Source organism: Pogonomyrmex barbatus, unplaced genomic scaffold (genome assembly GCF_055798465.1).
Source record: "Pogonomyrmex barbatus isolate J1 unplaced genomic scaffold, ASM5579846v1 scaffold18, whole genome shotgun sequence".
Classification (NCBI taxonomy): domain Eukaryota; kingdom Metazoa; phylum Arthropoda; class Insecta; order Hymenoptera; family Formicidae; genus Pogonomyrmex; species Pogonomyrmex barbatus.
In genome coordinates, this window is record NW_028297114.1 from 5230570 (window position 1) to 5247989 (window position 17420).

At 44.0% G+C, this 17420-nt stretch overlaps 1 protein-coding gene across 4 annotated transcripts in view; it reads right to left on the bottom strand.

The window, feature by feature from the left end:
• The window catches only part of LOC105431744 (homeobox protein prospero), a 46763-nt gene extending 40802 nt beyond the window's left edge, over window positions 1-5961 (bottom strand). For 2 of the 4 annotated variants that reach the window (XM_011646161.2, XM_011646159.2), the window contains exons 1-2: window positions 2809-5961; window positions 1937-2407 (exon numbers count right to left, since the gene is read on the bottom strand). In XM_011646161.2, the coding sequence (XP_011644463.1) occupies window positions 1937-2407; window positions 2809-5442 (3105 nt within the window). In that variant the 5' untranslated portion in view covers window positions 5443-5961. Of the gene's footprint in view, window positions 1-1936; window positions 2420-2808 lie in introns of all 4 variants that reach the window. The other 2 variants (XM_011646160.2, XM_011646158.2) reach the window with 1 other exon arrangement.
• Between the last annotated feature and the right edge of the window lie 11459 nt (window positions 5962-17420).

Consider the following 17420-nt stretch of genomic DNA (forward strand, 5'->3'; position numbering starts at 1 on the left):
TTGATCTACGATTGGCCGTATCCTCAGCAGAAGCCTTACCGACTCCTTATTGGTAATAGGATCTCTATATGTGGTTTCATCGCATTCTTATTCGATTAATTTGCGCGACTCTGCCACGGTATTTCCAATTTGATTTATCGAAACTATGTACACCTATGTTCGCTATCATAAACGTGAAATATCAGCGCGTAATCTCGCGTTGATGTCGAGCTAAAAAAATTCGCGCTAGATTCTTTTCAAAAAAAAGGAAAAGGAAAAAAATAAGAAAAAGGGCGTAGGTACAACAAAATGCATTCGGATGCATCAAATGCCAGCGCGAACCGCGATGACACCAGGCTGGTGCGTTCGGAGGAGCGCGGAACAGCAGATCGTGTCATGGCAATGCACAATGCGCTCGACCTACCCCAAGAGAGAGGAGGGAGTGAAAAAAATGCGCCATTGATTTTACATCAAAGGCCGACTAAAAAGGCGGCAAAGAACGGCACGCTACCCGATCGAGCGATCCGGTCCAACACGCCGATGCAGTTCCGACATTGCATCGGACGATCGACCCTCACACGAGCCCGCGCGACACTCGCCTTTTTTTCCTCGCTGCACCGAGGCGAACTCCCGGTCCGCAAGCCATCGGATCTCTGCACGCTCTTTCGGTAACTCAGAAGCAAACCGCGGCGGGGTGGATCATGCACGATAATCGAGCTGGTGAACCGTTCGCTTTCGCTGATCACTTTCTGACGATCCTGAGAGTGCACCTTAACCGAATGCAATCGCGGCTATTTTAATCATTCCAAAAAAGAGTAAGAACGCTTTTTAAATTTGAACACGATCTTCCCAATATGGAACTCTTTAAAATGTTATAAATTAAAAGCGTAACTTAGATCGCACGGCAAAAGTAGAATTTTCCTCTTTGCAAATATTAATTTGTAAATTTTAAATATATCCGTTGTTATCATGTATATTAAATATTCTGTATCTGTGTATAATAATTCAATATCATTTATGAATATCTGACAGTTATGTGATAAATTATTAAGTAGTAATATAAAAATTCGATTTATTAAACGATATAAATTTCTTTCTAATAAGTTGATTGAATTGATTCAATCAATAAAACTCTCAATGTTTTCTACCGAGTATTATCAAATAATGATCGATATAAATATAATAAGCAAAACAATATCTTTCTTGTACGCGTCGGATGATAAGATGTATATTTCAAGACAAATTTGGAGCATAGAAATTTAACTTTATTAGGAGGCTCGTATCACCGAGATCAGCAAAAGTAGCTTATCTAGGATAAGCCGAGGAGACGCTCGAGATGTGAAGTTCACGAAATGCTCAGGCTGAATTGCGAAATTGCGGGACAGATTATTGGCTTGCGAAGTTGGGTGAGACTGGAGGCCGAGGGTGGGCCGAGGTAGGCAAAGAACTTTTGGCTCGGTGCGTTGTTGCCGGACAAACTCTACTCGTAGGTGCAGCCAACATTAGCCTAACTCCGTGGCAAACTAATCTAACATTCGTCCGAGCTTCCTCGCTCCAGCCGCCTTCCAAGCAAACGAGCGAACGAGCCATTTTGCTCAGCTTTTTCTCTCTCTCAAAAAACTCACTGCTACATACTAAACTTTTCGAGTTTCGCTTCTCTTCTGTTTCAAAAAATACCCTTTTTTTCTCGGAATTTTTATATTCTTTTCATTGTATTCTTTTCACTCGAATAATCTTCAGATAACATTTTCTTTTTATTTTCATAAATAATTAATTCTTTCTTTTATAGATAAATAATCAATACAAAATTTTTCTTGTACAATAAATATTTTATAATAATCATTATAATAAAGAACACATAAATTTTTTTTAAATGTTATCTGAAGAAAATTGTGTAAAATTGTAGAACATTATTACCAATTTTGCTCCTATGCATATAAGTATTAGTAAAGGATATTGTAGGCTGAATTCCATCGTAGCTGATGTCGCCGGAATTGCAGTCGCTAGCTCGATCGTTGCTGTCCATCCTAAGGTGTCCGTAGTCCGGACTACCGTGCTGGGCTGCCGCCAGCAAGGCTGGATGCAACATAGCCGGCGGATGGGGCAGTGGAGGGGAATCCCTGAGTTCTACACCTCCACCCGGAGGACTCGCGGGTAAATGATGTGGCCCCGGAGGTGGTACTTGACCAGGATGACTCGCGTGAGGATTGAAAAACGGTGAATAGGGCGAGAACACTTGACTCTCGTGGAGACTTGGATTTGGTATCGCTACGCTGGTTGGCAGGGACACCGGCAGCATCGGTGGTGGCGCGTGGTAGGGTCTCGGTGGTGGAGGAGGCGGGGGACTATCACTACCTCCTTGAGAACCGTTTCCCTCTTGCGCTAGGATTCTGGACACCGTTCTGGGAGTAATTCTCGTATCCGTCACCTGTAAAGCGTACTAATTAGTATTTTTTTTTTAGTTTTTCAGACTTATTAATTTTCTATTATTAAAATAATTTCATTTTATTTATAACTTATTTATAAAAGCGCATTATACGAAAATAATAATAAAAATTGAGAAATTTTTCTCAAATTCTTTTTGCTATAATGTTATTAATTTTATTTTACATAAGAATAAAAAATTATATAAATTATGTATATATTTATTTATAAAGAATATATTTTATATATTTATATATTTATATAAATTAATATATATATATACATACATGTGTATGTATATATATATATATATATATATATATATATATATTTATATAACATCTAAGTATATTTCCTATTAACTGATATCGATATATATTAAATGTGACAAGTTACAATGCTTACCTTATGACGTTTTTTCTTCGGCGTCATGACAAGTGACAGGGCCTCATTTTGTTCCGAGTCCCTGTTTTCTCTCTCGTCACCTCTCATATTGCAATATTGGTCGCGTTGTTGCTCTCTTTGTTGCTGCTCGCGTTGCTGCTGATGTTGCTGTTGGTGTTGCTGTTGTTGCTGCGCCTGCATGGAGGCCATGGCGTATATCGTCGGCGGTTTTGGAGTCTGAAACATTCCAACGCTCGGCCTTCCGTGCGAGGGCAGCTGATTCATTTGGTTAAGATTGTTTTCCGTAGGGCCAGCATGAGGGCCATGGGGCACACCACCTATGGACCCGATTTGCGAAAACCCCGTGGGTTGTGGAGGAGGGGGCCCACCGTTGAGGGGCCCCCGTGGCCCGTTTGGGCCACCGGGTGGTTGCGGAGCTCCTCTGTCGACTACTTTCGTTCTGGGCGATTTTCTCTCGAGCATTTGGCTCGCCAAAAGAAGGTCTTTATTTAACTGCTCAGCCGCAGCCTGCGCTGCCTCGGTTTGCTTACCGAGAAACCTCCTCTGTTGTACAAACCTCGCTACTATACTGTCAATCAGATTAGTTAAAGAAGAAGTTATTTCTGTCTTCAAGATATCCGCTAAACCTTCCAAATCGGCTCCGGTGATATGAGGGCCGGACGAGCTGGCTGCTGCAGCGGCACCCCTGAAGACGTTTAACCTTTCTTGAAAATCTTTATGTTGGATGGGTGTACTGGCTGATTGCATTTGCGGCGTCTGCGGCGTCGAAGGTCCAGTGTTGTTCTGGCTTTGTTGCTGAGGTTGACTTGGTGGCGGTGGCGAACTTTGTCGTTGATGCTGTTGTTGTTGCTGCTGCTGCTGCTGTTGCTGTTGCTGCTGCTGTTGTTGCTGCTGCTGCTGCTGCTGTTGCTGCTGCTGCTGCTGCTGCTGCTGCTGCTGCTGCTGCCGTACGGCTGCTTCTTGATGTTGCTTCATCCTCTCGAGGGCAGCATGCTGTTGCTCAAAGTAAAGTTTATGCCCCATGTGATACATAGCGGCAGCCGCTGCGTGGGGGTGATCAGGTGGGAGGGCCGGGAGGCCGTTGTACGGTGGTGGATGAGGTCGTGGCGGTCTTGGTGGTGGTTGCGGTTGATGCTGAGGACTCAGTGGCGCGTCGCCGCTCTCGCTTGTATCTGGCTCCATTCTACTGGAAAGTTCCATATATTTTTGTTGCATTTCTGCCAATTGTTCGTGAAGCATCTTCAGTTGTATTTTCAAATTATCTTTCTCCTCCCGTTTCTGCCTAATCGCCGCCGGATCTTCCTCTTCTTCACTTTCGTCTTCGTCGTCCATCATGGTATCGTTAACACTATGTTGGAGAACGTGATGAACTGTCTGTTGCTGAGGTTGATAGAGCTTGCGCTTCTTGCAACCATTTACCGTTGCCGGCTGAAGCGCCGGGCTACTGCGCATGGTGCTGACGATGTTCTCCACGCGGGCACGTTTAATCTCCGTCGTGGGAGAGCTCGTCTCGGTTTTTGGCACGATCGGGCAAGGAGAGTGACTGGGGCTACGTTTGATATTCAGCGACTCTTGTATCTCTTCCTTGACGGAGACCGAGCCCGATCTTGGTGCCGTTGGGCTAGGAGGTAGGCTCTGCTCACAATCCGATCCATCCAAGTTCGCCCCTGGTTCCATACCGGCCTCGGCAAAGGCCTCCTCCATCGCGCGTGCCGCGGAAGCAGCATCTTCAGCGCTGTCCTCAGCATCGCCTGGCATCACGGTATCACGATCACTGTGATTCGCGCTATTCACGACGTTATTACCATCACCACTTTCCTCCCCGCCACTCTGCACTGTTCCACTGCGCGCACTATCACTATTCGGCTGTTGATGCTGTTGGGGACTCTGCTGATGCTGTGAATTTTTAAGTAGTTCCGCGGTAGTATTATTATTGTTGTTATTATGTATACTGTTGTTATTGTTCGGCTGCTCCTGCACGCCGAGAGCGGAGAGTTTGCGCCCCTGCAGAAGCATGTCGCGTAGCATGTGCTGCGTGAGGTCGGCCGTGGCGGGATCATCGCAATTAACCACGGCACCTGGTTGCAAATTCGAGGCGGGATCCATGCCAGCACCGGTCATCCCGTGACCGCCCTCTGGCGGTGATCCGCCAGCGTCACTGGCTTGTTTGACCTGCCTTCCTAACAACTCGTTCAGCATCTTGGCGGGGCCGAAGCCCGGAGCCCCGAAGAAGCCGAAGGCCGTGTGGGCGGAATGCTGCTGGGTTGTAGGACCCGTCGTAGCTGTACCTAAATGACTTTGACTGCCAGTTGCTCCAGCCTGTTGCTGGAGCTGTTGTTGCTGTTGTTGCGATTGTGACTGATGATGTTGCGATTGCTGTTGTTGTTGTGGCTGCTGCTGTTGCTGTTGATGCGACGGTGGCCCACTACCACTAAAGATCGAGCCGTATAGACCACCACCGAGAAAGGATGGCCGGGAGCTAAAGTTCGGTATACTCGAGTAGCTGTTGCGCGGCTCGCCGGCGTCCACGCGCTGTCTGGTGCGCTTCTGCTTCTTCAAGAGTTGCTGTTGCTTGCTTTCCGTGGCTGCTCCGTAGAGGGCGAAACACTCGGTCTCCTCCTCCGATGACATCATCGGCCGTCTGGTTGGTCGGCCCCCCGAAGGCCTCCGCGTCCCCTCCCCGCCAGGGCTTCTTGTCACCCTCCCCTTCTCGCTCGAATAGCCCCTCGTGGCTCAGCGCGCTGCCTCGGCTTCTGCACTGTGTATGTAGTCTCTCTCCGGTATCCCTACTACAGCTGCCTTTTCTCCGCTAGTTCCTTCTAGCTAGGTGCTCCCCACCTTGTTTGCCACCGACCACCACCCCTCTCCACTTCCTTTACCTTCGCCGTCTCCTTCTCGATCTTCTTCTCCTCCTCCTCTTCCTTTTCCGTCTCCTTCGCCGCCACCGCCTTCTCCTCCTCCTCTTCCGCCGCCTCCTCTGCTTTCTCCGCCGCCGCCGCCGCCGCCGCCGCCGCCGCCGCCAACGACGACGCCGGCACTCTTCTTTTTCACGACGAACCTCTGTTTCCTCCTCTTCTTCTTCTCCTTCTCTTGCGCCTCCTCTTCTTCTTCTTCCGTCGTTTCTCGCTTTTTCTGTGCCTTCTTTTCACTATTCCTCGCCCCGCACCTTCCGCCGTAGAGCTGACGCCAACGGCTGAGGCTGCTGCTCGGTGACTTGGTGTTGGCCGTCCGCCCTCGTCTCGGGATGGCGGGTCTTCTTCGAAAGATTCGATTCGTTATCGGGTCTGTATCCGCTGCTGTCGTGCTTCTTACTACTTCTGCTACGGTAATTGTTGCAACCGGGACCGCCGCTCTTGTTACCGATGCGTTTACTCCCGGTGATCGTTGCGATGTTGTTGTCGTTAATGATAACCAGAAGGGAAGCCGGTATTCTCGCGGGCGGAATTCTCGTGCTCCCGCCTGGGAGCTGCATCCTTCGAGCTCGCCAAAGGGCTAAGTGCCCCTCGCTCCCTCGTCTCGATTTTCGTGGCCGCAATTCTCCGATACGTCTGTAATAAAAAGATGACGGCTCATCTCAACGATCTGTGCTGCTCTGAACGAATATCGCATGTCTATATATATAATATGAGAATCGATTCAGAGGAACGATAATAGTACACGATAGAGTATTTTAAGCTTTGTATATAGACCGTATTACATTGAAAGAAACGTCGTTTCTGTAGATAGGAAGTAGTCGGCGGTGTGTACACTTGTCGTTCCCTCTTATTATTAACTTATCTTATTTTAACCGCAAAATCGAATATACGACAAGAATATCGAAAGTGGGCTATTATAGATCATTAATTTTTGTAGTTGTTATTTGCTTGCAATATGCTACTTCTTATTTGCCAAAGTATTACAAAATAAAAATATGCACATATTCCATTTTATCATGTTTTTTTAAAGTAATATTTTTTTATATTTTATCACTATCGTCTTTTTATTTTTATATTTTTTGGAAGGCATATATAAACATAATAGATTCTTAGAAATCTTAGAAATCTTAAAAAAAATCTGTAAGAAATATTTTCCACTTTCGAAAATATTACAAATATTATTTGTAATCTATCTCTTAAAATATCTCTTCAAAATATCTCTTATGAAACAAAACGCATATTTCCATTTTAATGTTCTTTTTTTTAAGTAATATCTTTTAATATTCTATTGTATTGTTCTATATCTTTTTTTATACACTAATTTTCATATTTTTTGGCCATATATAAACATAAACGATAAGTTTTTAAAAATCAAATTTGTAAAAAATATATTTCATTTCATTCAAAGATCACAGAGATCACTTTATTCGATTGAGAGAAAAATACATTAATTCTATGCAAGATGACGTCATGTCAGATAGAACGCGAAAAGGGAGTGTAAAGTGTTATCGGTTAAAAATACAATAATCGACCACGAGGGCGACGACGACGACGACGACGACGACGAAGAAGAAGAGCAGACCGCGGGTGACAGTTGCGAGCAATGTGTTTCACCCTCGTCCGAACACCCTGCGGCCGATAGAAGCAAAAACTCAAAGTATAGTGAGTTACGACGGGGTTAGCGAAGAAGGGGGTGATTCGCCTGAGAAGCGGCCATAAGAAAATTACTTGCGTTGAATATCTTACTCGATACATAAGCAGTTCCGCCTAGAGTACTCTTCGACGGGGGATGCATACCGTCGTCGGTCGATATACGCGGCGAAAGAAAGGGGGGCACAAAAAGTAATTGATAGTCCACTCTCTCATTGTACGCTCGATCATAGACCAGGTCCATCTGGCTTGCTCGAATAGAAAAAAAAATAGCTTCAAACTCCTCTGCGCCTTTATATTTATACAGCCGATTCTTACATCTTTATTTTTTTTTTTATAAATTTAGTGTTCGCTAATAATGTCGAGTATGTATTATTACAAATTTTATTGTTAATAAAACGACAATATTCCGTTGTATTGACGTCATAATTATGTATACTCGCCACGAAATATTTTAATGAAATCTTTTTTGTTACGTCTCACGCGTGCAAATAAATCGCTCTTCATTCGTCAATGATACGGCCTGTTAGAGGCTTCGATCGTCGTGCAGTTCAATTGACGCTGCGTATAAGTGCGTAAGTGAGACGTTTGTGTAGTTGCACGTATGCATTACGGTATAGAGCTTGAATACGTACTAATACAGTGCGCGAGCACACGCATTTATGCACACGTACGCGAGATTCGAAGCAACAGCTGAGCAGTTTAAAGCACCTGTGCTCAATAAGCCGACAATATTCCATAGTTCGCCTACGCATAAACCCCCTGCACGCGAGGACACCCCGATATTCGTTCCAATACGTATCAAGAAGTCAAAAGAGTTTGCAGGAAACAAATGCGGGAGGTGTCACAACCTGGTAAAGAAAGTTTAAAATGAAAATTGCATTTCTATGAATAAATGAAATCTTATTCTTTTTATTTCGCCGTATCGAGAACAAATCCTCACGCAAATAAATATCGTAAAAAAATATATGACGTTAAGAAGTAAGTGAAATGAGTAAAAATGGTAGCCTCGCCATAGCAAAGATAACAGATCCGTTCTTTTTATTGGCAGAAAATTGCAAATTGCGTAACGGGAAGACAGATTTTTGAAAGATGAGCAAACACGTGCACGTATTTGAAGTATCATCGACGTCATCTCATTGCGCACTTGAATCATTATTACGTAAACGTTCAATTACGACAAGTTAGCGCGTTCTCGGGTGCTTCCTCGAAGAGGAACGATCCGTTCCGAGAAATTACTAGGTAGTTCCGTTGGCAATTACTTTAGAGGGGGTGCAGCGCTTGCTGCGGCCCTCGTTACTCCAGAAGTGACATATGGTGTCGACCTCGATAAGGTCTATGGGACGACGATTGTACCTGGATAGGAGGGGCGCTTCGAGGGGGGTCGGACGAACTTCTGTCTTTCCCGTTTTTGATCGGTACTTCCCCGTGTGCCGTCATGCGTGGGACGAGAAGGGGAAAACAAAAAGGTGCCGGTGCCCGGAAATGGCTTCAGGAACTCTCCCACTGTTGCGTCGATTCGGAAGTAGACGCGACGAGTTAATTACACGCGAGAAATGCGTTCACCAAGGCGAGCGCGGAAGGAACGTGCACGGCCTTACCATGACAGCTAATATGCAACGATCGATTTCTAGCAGATATTTCCAAATTCGAATAAATATGTCTTACTTTTTTTTTTTTTTTTTTTATTATAATGTACAAAATTTCTTCTATCTTACACAATGAGAGATACACGAAAAATTATGTATCGTCATTATCGCGATGGAATCAATAAAGAAGTAATATGTATTTGAAACATTATGTACATTTATTAGCATCTTTGTTATCACAGAATTAGCGACTATTAAAGTGCAACAAAAACACACATCGCAAGTCACCAATGACCATTTCCTGTGCGTCATACGATATTTACCATTTAAGCAGGTGGGTAGATTTCAAAGGATGATTATAGTGCATAGTGATAGGGTCCGCAAGTAATACGTAGGATAGTTAACGCATGGGGAACCCTCGATAGAACTTCAAGGTGAATCAATATTACAACAAGTGATCGCTTTTTTTTTTTAAGTAGATGATGTCCTATGTAAAATCACGGATCACATGACAATTCAAGGACGATATAACTTGTACGAGCAAATTTTGCAAACGCTCGAACTTGCAGTCTCGCTGTATTATCGTGCGTGCCACACAATTTTTCGTTCCCCCTATGAAATAGCCGAAGAAATTGATGGAAGATAGTTTCCTAGCGTGAGCATCACATGGTGCCCGCGTACCCCACATGGCGTTGTCGAGGTAAAATAGCAGTGGCATGTGCATCGGAATTCCACCCCCTGTAGGTGTCATGTGGTGAGAGTGCTCGCAGGGGGTTGCATGGGAACTCGACTGTGGTCATCAGTCCATGTCCGCCGTGTATACACGCACGCACGACGCTTAGACACATATCGACTTCACCCTTCCGGTATATAAAATTATTGTAACATTCGTTTCGTCATTATGCCTACGACGATATAGGGGGATAGGCATACTCTTCGTAGCCGTAACACGCATCCGCAACCGCACAAACACGTCCACGTCCGTGGTCTTGCTTAAGCGCAAACGTGTAGACACGCGCACACGCACAAGCGAAATGTACCGCCGGGGTACTCACACGTATTGGCGGCGCACACGGCGGCCCATCGTGTATGTACACACACGGTTCACACGCGTTCAGCATATTATCGGCCTGCTCTGATGCAACAAGTTGACCGGGTGTCAATTGATGTGTTATTAATTGGAGGTTAATTGCGTTAATGCGCTGCCGACCCCGCCTCTCTGTCGTCTACCCGCTCTCCCACCCCCGACGCCCACCACACCCGCCTTCAACGAGCCCCACTGTTTTATTATTATTTTGCATTCGAATCGTTTCGATTCAACACACACACACACACACACACACACACACACACACACACACACACACACACACACACACACACTGGCACGCGCCCAAACCAAACCTGGTGCGAAAAAGAGAGAGAAAGAGCGAGAGCCGATCCGGTACAGAAATGCGAGCCGGAGAGAGCGCGAGAGAGCATTTAAAAGCGGCGGCCTGTCACCGATTTTCATAATTCACAGCTCGTTAAATTTGTTTCGCTTTTTGCCCCGCTTTTCGCGGTTACGCACCCCGACGCCATTAATCTACCTTCGGTCGTTTTCAATGAGTTTAATCGCGTTTCAAAAACAATGTGGGTCAACGCCACGCTTGTGTTATTCCTGACACGTGAGCATGACCTTCTCGCCGTTTTCATTTCGATTTCGGTCCCCATTCATGCCGTTGCAGAGAGCACGCGATAATGAGCGCCGGTGTTTTTCCCAAAGTTTGACGTTGCGACATTCTAGGTCCGGCTATGTACTGCATTTCGAGCGCATTTCCAAGCGAAGAAAGAAGAATTCTACAAGAATATATTTTAAGACGGAAACTAAGTTTCGCTCTTCGAAGAAGACTCGCAGTATCCGTTTTAACAACAATAGACAAATAACTATTTATATGTATTTCGAATAGCTATAAGAGTTCTGCAGATTTCCCGATAAATATATAGATAGATATACAGATGTATAGATTTATATCCTAAGAGGATATATATATATATATATATAAAGAAAATATATAGAATATATATATATATATATATGTATATATATATATATATATATATATATATATATAGAGAGAGAGAGAGAGAGAGAAAGGTGAAATTTTATTTTTTTTTTTCAATGGCGTTTCCTTCACGTGAAATCAACGATCGTCAAAGTATTTCCCAAGGTGTGATCGCAAATCTCTGAGACTTTTCACGAAATGTCTGTACGACCTTTCTTTAATATGTTCCCATGACTTCTTGTGGTGGGAAACGCTAACGTATGATATTAAAGACTACAAAAACTTCGGCGACGCCCTTCTCGGGGAAGGAAGTCGGAACAACGGTCCCTGCCCTCAATGGCGTAGATGCAAAGTTATAGCGTTAAAATCGGAAATGAAATATATATATATATACATTATTCACACTTTTATTTAATGATTTATTATATTAATTTAATGGTTTACAGAATTAATTACGCTGGTCAATTTTATCTCTATATTTATATTTATCTACGAGTATCGTATATAAAAGTAAAATCAATGAAGCTTGTTAAAGCTTATCAGTTGTATTTCATTAATACAAACATCGTTAAAAATGCATCGTTTATAGTAATACCGTACCTTTATTTAACAAGCTTAAAAAACAATGAAACAATTGTCTAATAACGTTTTACAAATAAGCAAATTATATCATTTTAATTGTATTGAATCAAGTTTTTTAGACAACATAAAAAAAAAGAAAACATTACAGCGCCACATAGCTAAATTAAATAGAGAGTAAAATAATTAAATAAAGAGTAAAATAATCTTTACGGAAAAAATACCATCGACATATAAATCTTGAAATATTCGAAACGCTAAGAAATTCCATCGTTGCCGACGACAATGCAAGATCAAGGAGGCCCCCTTAGTAGCATTCAGGTGGTTCACCGGGTGGCGTCCCCGATTTAAATGTCCAGGTATCCCCTGACTATACGCCCGATCGAGGTAACTTCTCGAGACTCGGTTCCCCCTTAGGTGCTCGCCCCATCAAGAAGGAAAAGCGAAGGAGAAGGGCGAAGAAGGTAAGAATGCCTCCTTATGATACGGTAAGAGCGCGTGCCAGCTGCCGTTTCGAGACATAACCGACATTTCGGCTTCTTGTTGTCATTGTTACACCCCACTAAGGTTCCCCTAACGTCTTGGGGTTGAACAGACTTCGCCTTTCTAACGTCTTAAGAAACGCACGAACAGGCTGGCTCGTGCCAAAAGAGGAGTAACGGTTTCTGCTTGCTCCAACGTTCCACTATTATTCATTCATTCCTATATCCATGCAGTAATGTCATAAAGTTTGAGTCTGCAGTCTTAAAGATAAAAATAAAATTAAAAAATTAAAAAAGCAAAGAAAATATGAAAGATTCAAAAAGAAAAAAATACAATATTTCTATTGCCGTGTTTCCAACATTGGATGTTGATATTTTTACATTTTTCTCTTTTTCAATATACTTCTTTACAAAAATAAAAATATTCCTTACAAAACTTGAATTCCTTTATATGTTAGATATAATATAATAAAAAGTATGAGAGCAAACAAACAAGTGGCCGAAAAGAAGCGGTTTTAGCAATAGATTTCGCTCTTTTTCCTCTTCGTCATTGGCCACGAGCTACTCCTCGAAGCAATTATGGAGATACGTTCGCGGCATATTGGCAACCAAGAGCATCCAGAATTTCCGGCGACATTGTCGTCGCCATTTCGAGGCGCGGTCTTCTTATTGGCAGTTAGCCAACATGTTTTCTAGTTTTTGTGATGACGGCAATCATACTGCAGGCATTATCGGATACCCAGGATTACTTAATTATATTCAATTGCCAAAGTTTCGTATGTTTGCGCGATGTGTAACGATGCGATGTCTCCACGAAAGCGTCTGATAACTACGATTTTTAAAAGTACTCCGAAATAAATGGGGACATATCGTTCTTTTCCAGATAAACTAGTAAATCGCGTATTGTTGAGAGTGTTTATATGTTTTGACGTAAAAATACAGCGCGATCCATACAAATGTTATAGAAAGTCCATAAAAATTTAATTCCATTTTGCTAACGACTCATCATACGAGAGTTTAAGGATGTACGCTGTACGCGTCCGAAATAACTCGGCGGGAGATCGAAAGTCATTCCCGCTTCTAAGATCTAAGAGAATAGATACGAGGATAAATAGATAGAAATGTGGACTTCATTTCATGGCATCGTGGTTTCTGTTGCAGCTGGACCTTGATCTACATTCGGAATCCTGCAAACAGAATCGACGCACCTTTGATCACCCTTAAGACTGGAAACATCTGGTTACCGCCAGTTATCGATCGAATGCCCCCCCTGTAGTGAGTGACACATCCGATGGTTATTGGTAATCTACAGAGCACAAAGTCAACGTGTTGAAGATCGTATATATGAGTTTCCCTCGTTAAATAATTTAACATTTAAAGTTTAGCGTTCCAATAACAATCACGTTAATCGTGTTTCAAATAATTCGTTTATAAAATAATTTATTATACTATAGATTATATGCCTAAATTAGTTTGTTAACGGTAACTGTAACCAACAAATCCTCGCGGACGAGAAAATGCATCGAAGGGAAAACAGAATCTTCTTGACGTAGCAGATGCGACGTGACACGTCCGCGCAAATCTCCGCGGAACGACGCGAGTGCGGCGAGCGGTGGTCTGATCGTTTGAGCCAATCAGGCCGTGATTGAGTATAATGGACTTGCGTCTTGTCCCCCAGGCCAGTGGCTCTCGAGCTAACTCGTACGATCCCGGGCAGTCGAGCCCTTTCGAACGGCCGATCGTGGACCGGACCGCTCTTGGGTTGGTCACCAGCGAGCCGTAAGTGACTAGGGCACAGGATGAAGGCTGCGTCCGAGTGAGCGAGCGGCCTGTTGATAATGAGGAAGGTGACTTCCGACGATTCATGTATCGCGGAGAACGGCCAAGGGAGAAAGACAGAGCGAAAGCGCCGGAATGCACCGATGACGAAGATGGAGAGCCGTCGAAGGGATATGAGAGAAAGAGGAGAGAGAGAGAGAGAGAGAGAGAGAGAGAGAGAGAGAAGAGACAGAGAGGATGATGGAGACGAGGGGGGAGAAAGAGGTACATCGACGCTGATGGAGGAGGAACTTGGACGCCGCGCGAGGGTCGAGGGTCGGCCAAGAAGCGGACACTCCAATCCACAACATCCCTTCCGATTCTACATTCGTGCGTAAGCCCCGTGCAGACTCTCCTCCGTTAGCGCTTGTTCCTATCTCTCGTCTCTTCCTTCCGCGGCCCCCCCCGTGTAAATTGACATGAGAGACAGGACACGAGGAAGGGGGAGGACGCGACGTGCGTCAGCGGGTCACGCGTATGTACGAATCGCGGCTCGAGGAGCGGAAGGCTCTTCGTGAGCTCCACGACGGCGCGGGCAGGGGAGGATGTAGCGCGCTCGTCGTGCACCGCTCGAAAGACACTCGGCATGATTGGTCGTGCGCGTGTCTCGGTTGTCGCATACGAGCGCATTATATGCGCGTAAGAGTGAACGGGGAGGGGAGGAAGGGAGGGCAACGGGAGAGAACCTCCTGCGGAGAGCGAGCCATCGGGTGACGTTGCGCACCCGATGAGGATACGAGCCAATTTTCCCAAACGCCGTCAATTCAGCTAACCAGCTAAATTCGCGAACGCGAGACGAAGGAGGGAGGGCCCCGGGAGGCGTGTGAGAAAAAGAGATCGCCAGAGAGAAGCGGGACGATGGGCTAAAGTGCTGGAAATAACGCGATGCGTTATTTGCATGAGAAGCGAAAGACTGGCTCCACTCGCGGATACGATGACGCCGGTACGGGCCGGTTCCCAAGTATATCGAATGTATATATGTGTGTATGTATGTACGCGCTGGACTGTGGCTCGGTTAATCTAATTGAGTCAATTTGGGTTAACTTAAAGTCGTCTAAACAGCTTGTTTAGATATCCCGTAATGTATTCGTATGAGCACGTATCCGGTTCTCTTCCTTCCTATCCCATAATAAGATCTTTCTGCACTCGTATCCGATAACTTGAGATAAGTAGATTTTGTAACGATCACGGTTAGTTGAACTAATTTGCGAGTATTATTTCAGTTCTCTCATTAATCAGTCAATATTGATTTTTCATCACTCCAATTCTAATATCATAATTTTCAATGTTTACTTTAATTTTTTAGAAACAGTACGGTGCGTTAAATATGAAATTATATCAAATACTACACGGTTATCACTGTAAACATAATGCCATTTTCTTATAAAAATGCATCTCTCTGTGATATCTCTCAATTTGGTCCCAAATAACGAAAGATTGCAACCGATGAGACAGTTCATTTTAGATGTTCCTTAACTAAATTTCCTCTCAATTTTGATAACGTTATTTTTGCTAGTGATATCATTGGAATATCGATCGGATTGTCCTGAATTTATTCGGAAATGTTTTTATCTCCACACTTCTCGCTTGGAAAGTTCCAATGCTCTCTCGCATATTTCTTACACAAATATTTTCAATAATTAATAAATTCGATGTAATTTATCGAGACATATTAATTTGTTTGTCGTTCGAATTAATACTGTTATCAAATTGAATTAAGATCATCGTTCTCGCGAATCTCTACGATGACTAATTTAGCGGTCGCTTACGTCATCGAAAAAATGATCGATGTTAGCGATAGTGATCTGTCCTCCTCGAAAGGGAGAGGGCGAAGACGCGTCTAGCTTAACCACCGTCTCGACGATGATGTAGTCATTGAGCTCTATGCTGCTCTAGTGCGGGGCATGCGAGTATTTGCCCAGGGTACATACTAGACTCTCCTCCCCAGCTGACGTTGATTGAAGGAATAAGGGAAACGGCGAGCTCCCTCAAGTACCCCACTACCACTATCGCCGCCGCCACGATTACTATCAACGTTTCGCCTCTGCCTGCTGCAGCCCCTTCAAATCGACCTCCACGTACGTCATCGTCTCGACCACCTCTATCACGAACGCATAATCACCGACGTGAGATGCCCTATGCACCAGCGCGACGCGTCGGCTACATCGGATATTCCTCTTTCAGTCTATACGTTAATTAAACAGGATTTACGTGGTTATATCGGGGCTACGTAACGAGACGCGAAGAGAGAGAGACGATGTTTCTGCAACGAAGACAACACGTTGGAAAGATAGATCGCGCGTCTCCCGGATTCTATTATTATACGCGACCAAAGAGAACGTTTAACATTATCATTAATTAATAAAACGATTAACAATGTTTAAAACAGGAAAACATTAAAATAAACGCATTAAAAAAATTAAAAGTAAAGCTAATCTCAAAGATATAGGATTAAAACATCGGTAACACACAGGACTATTGAACCGAGCAAGATCGATGTACTTATTGTTTAATTTATAAAAATATTATTATACATGATCTTAAAAGAACAACGCAAACGTTTCGAGCTTACTTAATTGATCTTCTTTACCTTTTCTAATTGGTCTTCGGTATCTTTATAAGCCTTTTTCGTAAAGATTTAATATATCAACTTTTCCTCCCAAGATAACAATAAATAAATAAAGAATTAATTATAAATATTAAAGAAAAATATGTTTTAACGTATGTGCTCAATTAATTTTCGCACGCAGATTACAATGGCAATGTATGTTAGACGCAAAGAATGTATATAATAGAACATGTCGTTTCCCACGTATCGCGTTCTAAAAGTGTCGGGGAAAGAAATGCGGGGGAAATAGAACGTTTGCGACGAAACTGGGAAAGATTAGGGGGAAGAGAGGGGAAGGGCAATAGATCTTATTAAGAGCTGGAATGAGTCACTCGGTCGTACGTAAATATATGATGAAAAAAAAAAGAAGGGCTTGATCGCGATCGCGGAGACCGAACAAAAATGCCGCGATAGATGGGTGGGTGTCTCAGATCCGGAACTTGTTGACAATGGTGCGGAAGGCGATACACCTGGACGGTCGCGAGGAACGTGCAAGTATTGACTCATCGTGCACTACAACCAGACGACAAGCGACTGCGACTAAACTTTCCAGCGTGTCTCACGTGGTCAGTGGACCTCGTCTCCTGAAAGGGACGGAGAAAGAGAGAGAGAGAGAGAGAGAGAGAGACCGGCCCCAGCTATTCGTGTCGCGATTGCATTCGTGATGGCGCGATTATTTACATTACTTCCGAATTGGTAAATAAGAGACGCGATGTCGGACGCGGAAGCGTGTCGCAACCGCCTTTTTCCGCAGAGGCGCCCCTCCGCCATCGCCTCCACCGCCGCGACCGCTGTCGTAAAAATCCCCTTTCCGGAGTTCGGGCAACGCGGAGGGCTCTCGCGGAGTTTGTCGTAATATTGAAAAGAGCAGAATTATCGGATTATCCGGCGATGCGGATCGGGTAATTATCCCGTTTAATGACCCC